The sequence below is a fragment of the Lolium rigidum genome, chromosome 5, assembly GCF_022539505.1.
Source record: "Lolium rigidum isolate FL_2022 chromosome 5, APGP_CSIRO_Lrig_0.1, whole genome shotgun sequence".
Lineage (NCBI taxonomy): Eukaryota > Viridiplantae > Streptophyta > Magnoliopsida > Poales > Poaceae > Lolium > Lolium rigidum.
In genome coordinates, this window is record NC_061512.1 from 251816846 (window position 1) to 251829936 (window position 13091).

A 13091-nucleotide genomic window follows, 5' to 3' on the forward strand; every position below is an offset into this window, starting at 1 on the left:
TAGAAAAGTTTTTAAAAATATGTGAGTGTTCACAAGATGTGTGTTTATAATCTCCATAATTTTGAGGACCAAAATCAAAATGAACATTGAGGAAAAAAGGCAAATTGACATGTGAATAGTGTCATTTGTGGTTTTGTCTTTTTTTACACTATTCATGTTGGATTTGTCATTTTTTGTTTATCAATTTGTGTTTCGAATTTGGTTCTGAAAATTTTAGGAGCTGTAAACACACATATTATGAACACTCACAATTATTTTCAGATTTTTTAGAAACTTGAAAACTTGATTCCAAAAACTGGTATCATGGTATCATTTAGTGGCTGATATCACTAGATATGTTCTCCACTTCGGTGGTAGCGGTTTTGCTTTCTAGACTTACAAGTTTCTTTGAGAGTTTGAATCTCAGTTAGCTAGTATCGCTATGAGTTCCAAACTCGTCATACTTCTAAGACTATGAGGACAAAAATACGCAGTGGAACATGGTACTCACGAACCCTATAACTTGGGGTAGAAAAATGGAAAAGGACCGAGCCCTTCCGTGACATAAATTTCTCTCCGAGGTCTTAACCGTAAATGTGCCGCCGGTATAAATATGAGCATATATAGTTGAACTATGCCGCATCTCCCCTTTTGCTCCTCGCCGACGTACGCGCGTATTGGCACTTTGGCAGTGCGGAACATGGACGACGAGCTCCGCTCCCCGTGCTCTATCTACTTCCCGCCGTCGCCCCCTTCCCAGTTCTCGCCAGTCGACCTCGAGAGCAGCCACCAGTTTCTCGAGTTCGACTCCTGCGAGGTCCCTGAGCAATGGCTGCTCGGCGATATCATGGTGGCAGCCAAGAACGAGGACGGAAACCTATGGCCCGCGGGGTCCTTGGTCTCCCCGGACTCCGAGCTCCCCGAGCTTCCGCCGGAGAGCCTCTCGGTCTCGACGTCCTCAACGCCGCGGGCGGCGACGAAGCGGCGTGGGCGGAAACCCTGGCCCCGCCCCGAGGGCCCCCTTGTCAGCCACGTGGAGGCGGAGCGGCAACGCCGCGACAAGCTGAACCGCCGCTTTTGCGACCTCCGCGCTGCCGTGCCCACCGTGTCCCGCATGGACAAGGCGTCCCTCCTCGCCGACGCCGCCGCCTACATCGCCAAGCTGCGCGGCCGCGTTGCGCGGCTCGAGGATGAGAGCAAGCAGGTGACCGCCGCGAGGTGGGAGACGAAAGCAGCTTACCACGGCGGCGGCGCTTCCTTCCAGAACCTCCATGCTGCCGACGAGGCGGTGGAGGTGCGGATGGTGGGGCGGGACGCGGCGGCGCTGCGCGTAACGACGGCAGCGGGATCCACCCCGCACGCGCCGGCGCGGCTGATGGGCGCGCTCCGGTCGCTGGAGCTGCCGGTGCAGCACGCGTGCGTGAGCCGCGTGCTGGGCGTCACCGTGCAAGATGTCGTCGTGGAGGTGCCGGCCGCGCTGCAGCACGACGACGGCGCAGCACTCCGCTCCGCGCTACTCCAGCGGCTACACGACAGCGCCTAAAGGCTAGAGCTCCCCAATGTTTTCACGTGAACAGATTCAGTTCAAGACAAACTCCTACGTACGATCGATGCCATGGTAAATCTGTTCTCCTGCTTTCTGTTGCCCGTGGAATAAGTCAAGCAATTTCATCCATTCATCGCTCGATCGGCTCCAAGATCTGTAACAAAGACCGATGTACGAGTAGGTTTGTGTGGATCGATATGTAGGGTTTGTGCCAGGCCCTGCTGCGGTGTACGCACGCATGCGTGTACTATTATGCTTGTTATTATATTGTTTATTTTAATTTTTTAGGGAAGCTATTGTGAAATACACTATGTCCACATGTATTTGCGTATCTTATGCTGGAAGGAATGAATGTGTGATGATAGATAACCCGTCTAAAATCCATCAAATGGGCTATATGAATCGAATGCAGTGAATTTTCCAGAAATTTGGAGAACCAACCTATAGTTTGCATGGTCCTTTCCAGCAATTTATTTCTGTTTTACATATTGTGGTCGTCTGAAAGACGCTAAGTATACTCCCGAGCTCTTGGTCTTCGCTGAATAGTCATAATAATTTATTTATTCAAAAACTTTCAAATAACCACACATGTAGATGACTGAATACTGCATGTAGACGTTGTTATGGTGCAAGAACATGCATTCCATCTTCCCTTGGATAAAGAACAAAATTGATGCATACAAAAGTTGCTCTGTGGCATCTCAATGTTGATTTTTTTTTGGTTAACATCACAAAACCATGTTATACTTAATACCTCAGTAACCTCACGCACAAAAAATCACTGGTGGGTAGAATACAACCATAGTCCATAGGTACATATGAGATTTTTTCATAATTTTCTAAAACTTAAAGCCACATCTTTTTTATTTTCCTTAAGCTGAAAAACACTTTCAGTAAAACTAGTATATTACCAACAAATTACTATGAAAATCTGCAGTAACTAGATTACTTATTTCAACACGACACTATTTAGCAACAGCAAACTTTCTATCTATATATCAAGGATGGATGAAATGAGACCCTCACAATGCTCCACGGCTTGACACCGCAGAGGCGCATTTTCTTCCATCAGAGCTCGCCATGTCATCCTTTTGTAAAAAAATATGCAACTACTTCTTTTTTTAACTTTTTTCCTTTTGTTTTTTTACAGCAACTTTTCAAGATAACTTCTCGGCCGTTTCCGACTGGTAGTTACCCCACGGTACCTCCTCGACGGTAAGTAATTCTTCGACAATATTTCTCCAGCACTAATATAATATTTCGTTGTTCCTATTCTATTCTTTAGGAATAATGTTTTGACACATGTTCCCTGGCGTGATTTCACCCTGTTAATTTTGAAGGTGATTTCTTTAATTTTTTATGTCTATTTCTCGGCACGGATCTCCGATCTCAGCAGTGATTATTCGACATTAATCCTTCATCGGCGCGCCGGTAGTTATTCAACGCAAATCATCAGCCTCTCCCTATGATAAGTATTTGACAATACTTTTTCAACTATGTCTAATTTTCCAGCGGTAATTTTCAAAGGTGCACGAGCAGTATTTTTTAGCGCTAACATTCTAGTCGTACTTTTAAAAGGTGCAGGGGCAACAATCTCTATAATCTCTCGATCGTACCTATCTATTTTTAGTTGCCTTCTTCTATAGTAGGTTCATGGTTCTGCAATCGTTACTGCCGAGAAATAAAATATTCCACTATCGTCACCTCTTTTACTCAAAAAATATATTTTTGTATCGCCTCATCGTTATCTTACGGGAATACTACTACCTTCTACCACAACAACATCAACAAAATATTACTACATTGTGGGTCGTCTCTTCTATTCGATTTTTTTTGCTATTGATATAGTTTTGTTATTAATCATCTCGTGATTACCTTACGGGCCCGACGTGTCGTCATGCCACTGCTTCCTAGTATGACACAATAGACAACACAGTTTACTGATGGTAGATGTGTTCTTCCAAGAGAGCCCTAGCTCGGTTGCAGATAAAACAGTGGCACTGTGCATCAGCAGGTGTTTGGTGATGGTTGATGCTTGTTTGGTGCCAGCTTGTCTGATGTATACTGTTGCTACCAACATGTATGGACTGAAGAAGTTGAAAACAAAATCCAGCAAGTGAAATAATTGAGCCTCCATAACTCCATCATGCGTGCCAAATTGGTTTGCTTGTAGCAAACACGCTTTGCAGTGAGTAGGGGCCTGGGGCACGCGAATAGTTTTAGGGCCCAGCAAGGGCTAACCATCGGAGTGTTTGCCAGATAGGTAAGGGTTCCGCAGGCCCTCAGGATCGTCAAGTGTGGATATTTACCTCTTTATTTTCAACAACTAAAAGTCATATTTATTTATTCAAAAATCCTTTTCTGTGTAGATACATAAAGATAATTTATATGTACATGTAAAATTTATATGTCGTATGTTAGATTCTGCGAAAATCAGAAAAACGTGACCCTAAGTTGGCATTAAAAGAATATTTTTATTCTTCACCTTTGTTTTTTTTTGTAGGTCACAAACTAGAGCATATTTTGATAAATAAAAAATTGCATGTCGTACTAGATATACAAATTTGCACGCGTTTTCTCTTTTAGATTTGTGAAAGTAAAAAGAGTGAAGTTTTGTATTTTTCTTTAAAAAATAGCTACATGGAGCTTAACCCCCATTTGATGTGTTTGATACAAAATGCCCTAAACAAAAAAAAACTGAAATGTAAGAAATATAAAAATCCTAATAAATATAGGCAACAAATTTTCTCTAAAATACCAGCAAAAGCATGGAACGAGAAAGTATATTCATTTGAACACTTCATTATAGGTGAAATTACACCATAGGTAGGCTAGACATAAGGGCATCTTCAGCGGGGTGACCCATCCTGTCTTAGGTTGTGTGAAACGGTCTGCGCGAACTGGTAGACAGGCACCGCACGCTTGAGCTGCATGACCTAAATGGACCAACTCGCGGGGATCGACACATCCATCCACCAAATTTGGGCCGTTGATGTGTCGGACCGGACAACATGCGCGTCCTCCTGCGTCCTCCCTTTAGCCACCCCAGGACCTCCCGCCAGTGGCTCACAAAATAGACGGAAGTTACTCACATGCCCCAAACCCTCGCATGCCATCTCTGCCACCACCCTAGGCATGCAGCGCCGCCATCTGCGCTTTGGGTCACCGTTGCCATCCGCGGATAGCGGATCCTGCTGTCTAGGAACCACGTTCTCTGGCCGCTATTTTGCACCATCATCAGAAGGGATGACTGGCAGTTGTTGTGCCCGACCATCATCGTGACTTCTCCCCCATTTCCAGCACCGATGCATACCCCGCGTGCTGCCGAAGTTGGATGCCTACTTGCATCCATCCGGCCCCCCAGTGGCCATGCAACCAACTCTTCTCCATCCAAACGCTTGGCCGGCAAGTCGCTAGCCCGTGCGCCCACTACTTGCTCGTCCAGGCGCCGGAACGAGTTTGAGGTATGAGAGAGTCCAAACTTCATTTCTTGCGTTGCACATGAGTAGGCATGGACGTTGATGATGCATTCATGGACCGAGCAGCTGCATATGCATGTGCAGATAAACTGACCACTCATGAGCCCCTTCAAGCAAATTAGATTGATGATAACTGCAAGTGCACATGTGGATGTAGCTAGTTTCTAAATAAGAGTATCGATCCCACAGAGAACCTATCATCTATGGTCTTTATGCCCCTCGTTACCCATCACCAAAGAATGCCTTTAAGATGTCATCGATTCCAAGAAAGCGTGTAATAATATTTGTAGATAAAGCAATAATAAACCAGAACAATAAGAGTAATTTAATTACTAAACAAGAACAAAAGCAGGCGAGTATGGTTGTGGAGTGTAGCAATATGGTGAAGAAGTTCGCGGGGAGTGTTGGTTCCACCACTAGAATATAGACTATGTGTTTAACAAGGTGATATCAGCCTTTTATCTATGCATGTAAAAGGAGGAGCTTCTAAATGGGTGATTACGACCAGCCATCTGATCAACCACCCCTCATAACCACAGTAATGTAAAGGGAAAGCCACCCCAAGACATTGCTATTAAGGGTTGCACCGGGATCCCATGGTTATGGATGAACTTTGCGAGTCTCCTTTATTCTCCCTCTAACCACATGATGGTATATTAGTGTTAGAGTGTCACTAGACGTCTCCGGCCTTACCACCATATGTCTAGAGGTAGTTCCCTCTCTTATCCCTAAGGAAAATATTGCATGGACGTCTTCACACAATATCAAGAGAGAAAACTAATACACAAAACATAAACAAAGTATAACCATCTTCATTTCAAATAATAATTTATACTAGCGTTAATCCATCTCGGCAAGAACGAAGGAGTTACTCACACATGGAGGTAAGCAACATCATCTTAGTAATAATATGGATCAACTACATGGGGATGAATGGATACTTGTTCAAATCGACACCAAAGTATAAGAAATACAACAAGATGGGGAATGATGATGGATATGACGGTGTTGGTGCAGCTGACGGTGATGAAGATGATGCCCAAGCCTCCAAGTATCCAAGTCGCTTCTCCTCTTGTGTCGTGCTGATGGTGGAGATTTTTGCGGCATCGGCTATGGAGGCGGTGGAGCGGCAGGGCTCCACCGTGGTGGCTTGAATGGATGATATTTTCTTCCTTTTCTCCCCACTCCATTATATAGGCTTAGAAGGGTCCCTGATACGTCTCAAACGTATCTATAATTTCTTACGTTCCATGCTACTTTATTGATGATACTCACATGTTTTATATACACTTTATGTCATATTTATGCATTTTCCGAAACTAACCTATTAACGAGATGCCGAAGTGCCAGTTCCTGTTTTCTGCTATTTTTGGTTTCAGAAATCCTAGTAAGGAAATATTCTCGGAATTGGACGAAATCAACGCCCAATATCTTATATTTCAAGGAAGCTTCCAGAGCACCGAAGAGGGGCCAGAGAAGAGCCAGGTGGGCCCCACACATGGTGGCGGCGCGGCCCAGGGGGGGCGCGCCCCCCTGGTGTGTGGAGCCCCCAGGTCTCTTCCGACTCCACCTCTTCGCCTATATAAGCTCTCCGTCGCGAAAACCCTAAACATATAAGCCACGGGACGAGAAAACATCCAGAGCCGCCGCCATCGCGAAGCCAAGATTCGGGGGACAGAACTCTCTGCTCCGGCACGCCGCCGGGACGGGGAAGTGCCCCCGGAAGGCATCTCCATCGACACCACCGCCATCTTCATCGCCGCTGCTGTCTCCTATGATGAGGAGGGAGTAGTTCTCCCTCAAGTCTAAGGGTTGTACCGGTAGCTATGTGGTTCATATCTCTCTCCCATGTACTTCAATACAATGATCTCATGAGCTGCCTTACATGATTGAGATTCATATGATGAGCTTTGTATCACTATCAATCTATGTGCTACTCTAGTGATGTTATTAAAGTACTCTATTCCTCCTCCATGATGTAATGGTGACAGTGTGTGCATCATGTAGTACTCGGCATAGGTTATGATTGTAATCTCTTGTAGATTATGGAGTTAATTATTACTATGATAGTATTGATGCGATCTATTCCCCCTTTCATAGTCTGAAGGTGACAGTGTGCATGCTATGTTAGTACTTGGTATAATTGCAATGGTCTATCATGCACTCTAAGGTTACTTAAATACGAACATCGGATGTTGTGGAGCTTGTTAACTCCGGCATTGAGGTGCTCTTGTAGCCCTACACAATGAATGGTGTTTGTCATCCAACAAGAGAGTGTAGAGAAAGTAGCATTAATTTATTCAGTTATGTGATCAATGTTGAGAGTGTCCACTAGTGAAAGTATGATCCTAGGCCTTGTTTCCAAATACTGCAGTCATCCCTTATTTACTGTTTTACTGCATCTTTACTTCCTGCACGCCAATAAGCTATTTTCTGGCGACGTTACTACTACTCATATTCATCTATACCACTTGTATTTCACTATCTTTTCGCCGAACTAGTGCACCTATACATCTGACAAGTGTATTAGGTGTGTTGGGGACACAAGAGACTTCTTGTATCGTGATTGCAGGGTTGCTTGAGAGGGATATCTTTGACCTCTTCCTCCCTGAGTTCTATAAATCTTGGGTGATCCACTTAAGGGAAACTTGCTGCTGTTCTACAAACCTCTGCTCTTGGAGGCCCAACACTGTCTACAGGAAAATGAGTGTGCATAGACATCAAGCACTTTTCTGGCGCCGTTGCCGGGGAGGTAAGGTAAAAGGTATTCACATCCTCCGACTACTAAGCCATTTCCTAGCATTGTTGCCGGTGTGTGAGTGCTCGAAGCTATTTCCTTTAGATCCTGCAATTGCATCTTTTTGTTTCTTGTTTTTATTTTTACTAGTTAGGCTTAATGGAAAAAACAAAAAAATTAGAGATCTTGATGTCTACGCACGCTTCTATTCCTGTAGACAGTGTTGGGTCTCCAAGAGCAGAGGTTTGTAGAACAGCAGCAAGTTTCCCTTAAGTGAATCACCCAAGGTTTATCGAACTCAGGGAGGAAGAGGTCAAAGATATCCCTCTCAAGCAACCCTGCAATCACGATACAAGAAGTCTCTTGTGTCCCCAACACACCTAATACACTTGTCAGATGTATAGGTGCACTAGTTCGGCGAAGAGATAGTGAAATACAAGTAATATGGATGTATATGAGTAGTAGCAACGGCGCCAGAAAATAGCTTATTGGCGTGCAAGAAGTAAATATGCAGTAAAACAGTAAACAAGGCCTAGGGATCATACTTTCACTAGTGGACACTCTCAACATTGATCACATAACTGAATAAATAAATGCTACTTTCTCTACACTCTCTTGTTGGATGATGAACACCATTAATTGTGTAGGGCTACAAGAGCACCTCAATGCCGGAGTTAACAAGCTCCACAACATTCGATGTTCATATTTAAATAACCTTAGAGTGCATGATAGACCATTGCAATTATACCGAGTACTAAGATAGCATGCACACTGTCACCTTCAGACTATGAAAGGGGGAATAGATCGCATCAATACTATCATAGTAATAATTAACTCCATAATCTACAAGAGATTACAATCATAACCTATGCCAAGTACTACATGATGCACACACTGTCACCGTTACATCATGGAGGAGGAATAGAGTACTTCAATAACATCACTAGAGTAGCACATAGATTAATAGTGATACAAAGCTCATCATATGAATCTCAATCATGTAAGGCAGCTCATGAGATCATTGTATTGAAGTACATGGGAGAGAGATTAACCACATAGCTACCGGTACAGCCCTTAGCCTCGATGGAGAATTACTCCCTCCTCATGGGAGACAGCAGCGTTGATGAAGATGGCGGTGGTGTCGATGGAGATGCCTTCCGGGGGCACTTCCCCGTCCCGACGGCGTGCCGGAACAGAGAGTTCTGTCCCCCGAATCTTGGCTTCGCGATGGCGGCGGCTGCAGACCTTTTCTCGTCCCGTGGCTTATTCGTTTCGAAGATTTAGATCAGGGGGCTTCTTATAGGCGAAGAGGCGGAGTCGGAAGGGTTACGGGGGCGCCACACAATAGGGGGGAGCGCCCCCCCTTGGGCCGCGCCGGCCACATGTGTGGTGGCCCTGTGGCTCTCCTCTGGTCCCTCTCGGGTGTTCTGGAAGCTTCGTGGAATTATAAGATGTGATACGTCTCCAACGTATCGATAATTTCTTATGTTCCATGCCACATTATTGATGTTATCTACATGTTTTATGCACACTTTATGTCATATTCGTGCATTTTCTGGAATTACCTATTAACAAGATGCCGAAGTGCCAGTTCCTGTTTTCTACTGTTTTTGGTTTCAGAAATCCTAGTAACGAAATATTCTCGGAATCGGACGAAATCAAGACCCGGGTTCCTATTTTCACCGGAAGCATCCAGAACACCCGAGAGCCGCCAGAGGGGGGCCCTGTGGGCCCCAGATGATAGGGTGGCGCGGCCTGGGCCCTGGCCGCGCCAGCCTATGGTGCCACCGCCTCTTCGACCCTCCTGCGCCGCCTCTTCGCCTATATAAAGCCCCTGGATCGAAAACCCTGATGCGAAGAACCACGATACGGAAAACCTTCCGAGCCGCCGCCATCGCGAAGCCAAGATCCGGGGGACAGGAGTCTCGTTCCGGCACCCTGCCGGAGCGGGGAAGTGCCCCCGGAAGGCTTCTCCATCGACACCGCTGCCATCTCCACCGCCATCTTCATCACCGCTGCTGCTCCCATGAGGAGGGAGTAGTTCTCCATCGAGGCTCGGGGCTGTACCGGTAGCTATGTGGTTAATCTCTCTTCTATGTACTTCAATACAATGATCTCATGAGCTGCTTTACATGATTGAGATTCATATGAGTTTTGTATCACAATTTATCTATGTGCTACTCTAGCAATGTTATTAAAGTAGTTTTATTCCTCCTGCACGTGTGTAAAGGTGACGGTGTGTGCACCGTGTTAGTACTTGGTTTATGCTATGATCATGATCTCTTGTAGATTGCGAAGTTAACTATTGCTATGATAATGTTGATGTGATCTATTCCTCCTACATATGCATGAAGGTGACAGTGTGCATGCTATGCTAGTACTTGGTTTAGTCTGTTGATCTATCTTACACTACAAGGTTACTTAAATATGAACAAATTGTGGAGCTTGTTAACTCCGGCATTGAGGGTTCGTGTAATCCTACGCAATGCGTTCATCATCCAACAAAAGTGTAGAGTATGCATTTATCTATTCCGTTATGTGATCAATGTTGAGAGTGTCCACTAGTGAAAGTGTAATCCCTAGGCCTTGTTCCTAAATATCTGCTATCGCTGCTTGTTTCTTGTTTCACCGTGTTACTACTGCTGCAATACTACCACCATCAACTACACGCCCGGCAAGCTATTTTCGGCACCGTTGCTACTTGCTCATATATATTCATACCACCCGTATTTCACTATCTCTTCGCCGAACTAGTGCACCTATTAGGTGTGTTGGGGACACAAGAGACTTCTTGCTTTGTGGTTGCAGGGTTGCATGAGAGGGATATCTTTGACCTCTTCCTCCCTGAGTTCGATAAACCTTGGGTATCCACTTAAGGGAAAACTTGCTGCTGTTCTACAAACCTCTGCTCTTGGAGGCCCAACACTATCTACAGGAAAGGAGGGGGAACGTAGACATCAAGATGCTGGGCGTTGATTTCGTCCAATTTCGAGAATATTTCCTTACTAGGATTTCTGAAACCAAAAACAGCAGAAAACAGGAACTGGCACTTCGGCATCTCGTCAATAGGTTAGTTCCGGAAAATGCATCAAAACGATATAAAGTGTGAATAAAACATGTACGTATTGTCATAAAACAAGCATGGAACATAAGAAATTATAGATACGTTGGAGACGTATCAGCATCCCCAAGCTTAGTTCCTACTCGTCCTCGAGTAGGTAAACGATAACAAAGATAATTTCTGAAGTGACATGCTACCAACACAATCTTGATCCAATAATGATGTAAAGCATATGAACTGAGATCAAATCACTCAAAGCAAATGTCTATATTGATATAAGAGATGATAATGCAAGAGTTAAACAAGCTAGAAGTTTTCATGAACTATTGCTTTAAAGACATGAAACCGTACAAAGTTCATTAAAGATGTGTTAAGTATTCAGCATAGAAGTTCTATCCTTCATTCTAAGCATCAAGTAAATTTTCACAACATAAGAAGGATTCAGTCAAGTAAACATAAACATGAACATCATGAATCAACTGTTTCGAAGTCTACTCAACCGGTGAGCGCAAGCATTTGGTATTGGCACCAGGATGTTATGGCATAAAGAACGTTAATGGGGGTTTGGAAGGCCAATGAAAGAAAGGCTCACAAAGCTATAAGTGATCATTAGACAAGAGGAAGTCTTATAATCGAAGCTATGCGAGGAGTAGTGATTGCCATACAACGGATGCACATAGAGCTATATGTGTATGAAAGCTCTCCAATGGAACTAGTGGGGGTGCATCCAACTTGGTTGCTCATGAAGACCTAGAGCACTTTTGAGGAAGCTCATCATTGGAATATACAACCCAAGTTCTATAGTGTAAATTCCCCACATAGTTATACTAGTAAAACATGAAAACTCTCTCATATGGAGTATAGGTGCTAAACATGAGCACAAATGATGACTATGAATACTGCAGGTGCTAAAACATGAGCACAAGTGTGGATAAAAGATAGTAATGCTGCCCCCTTTTTCTTTATTCTCTTTTTTTTTCTTTTTCTTTTTCTTTTCTATTTTTTTTCTTTTCTTTTTCTCTTTTTGATGGCCTCCATGGCTCTTTTCACTTTTAGGGGCAACATCCTAATATGACAACACACTTTTCGGTACAAATAACTCATAATGAAACATGATGTATAAAACTGTATGCCTTTGCCAGTGTAGCAGGATGTGCAATGATCTAGCGTAACATGGGTAAACCACACATCAGCTGTATAGAATCATGCAAAGCAATATATAAATGATAAATGACAACATGTAATGTAATGTAAAATGGAAGTTGCATGTCAATATATCTCGGAACAGCTATGGAAATGTTGTGGTAGGTAGGTATGGTGGCTGTTTTGAGGAGATGTATGGGCTTATGTGTAGGAGAACAAGAGAAAGTCCTCCCACGGGTTTGGATGCACTGGCGAAGTATGCACAATTCTCAATGTGAGCAAAAGGCAATGCACAGTACCGAAGAGGCTAGCAAATTTGGATGGTGAAAGTGCCAAAAACCGTAGCTTAACATCAGTCAAAAAGAACTCACAACCTTATTGCAAACAACTAGCAGGTTCAACATTAAGAGCATGATTAAAATTCACTCCAAGGAGGGCCGTTCACGGCGGCACAAGTACCCCGCTAGCTCCCTCGGCCTTCAGCACAACTTAGTTATTACGATGAACTCTTAGACATGGAAAGCTATCAAGTCCAACTACACCTTCAACTATTTAAGTAGAGTTTGTAGTACGGCACAAGTTTAAAGACAACAATCCACTACTAATTTTAACTTATTTATCCAGCAAGCTTTACCATCTAAATACCTCAAAACGCTTGCAAAGAATCAAGTTATCAAAGCTCAATGATCTACAAGATTATGCAAGTATTTCATTATACCACTACGACATGCAACATTTTCTGTTTCCAACCATATAACAATGAACGAAGCAGTTTCAACCTTCGCCATGAACATTAAAAGTAAGGGATTTCTATTTTCGTGCCCCTGCTTCGTTAGTTGTACTCAGTTTTCCCCAGCTCGTTAGTTTTTCCTCAGTTTTCCCCTCCCTCTAGTTTGAAACCCCTCGAAGACGCGGGTTGCCGTCAGGTCAGAGGCCTTACCGTTACCGTGAGGTCGGTTCCTCGGCCGACCGTCTCGTGCTGACGGGTGGATCCATCTACCGCCGACGCGTGGGCCGTTTTATTTCCCGATTGTATACGCGGTGCTGCCAATGACAAATGGGGCCGCTCTATGGGGCTGCCGCAGCCAATGACCAGTGGGTCGTCTATTTATTTATAGAAAATTATATATTGCCGCTCTGTGGGGC

General features: G+C 44.1%; 1 protein-coding gene across 1 annotated transcript; it reads left to right on the forward strand.

Annotated features, from left to right (window-relative positions):
* The first annotated feature begins 679 nt into the window (after positions 1 to 679).
* LOC124657456 (transcription factor MYC2-like) lies at positions 680 to 1522 on the forward strand. Its single transcript, XM_047196008.1, has one exon. The coding sequence runs from the start codon at positions 680 to 682 to the stop codon at positions 1520 to 1522; it is 843 nt and encodes a 280-aa protein (XP_047051964.1).
* Positions 1523 to 13091: the final 11569 nt, after the last annotated feature.

What these genes read in the sequence shown, in the direction of transcription:
- LOC124657456 (XM_047196008.1), top strand. Translation starts at nt 680, where the DNA reads ATGGACGACGAGCTCCGCTCCCCGTGCTCTATCTACTTCCCGCCGTCG.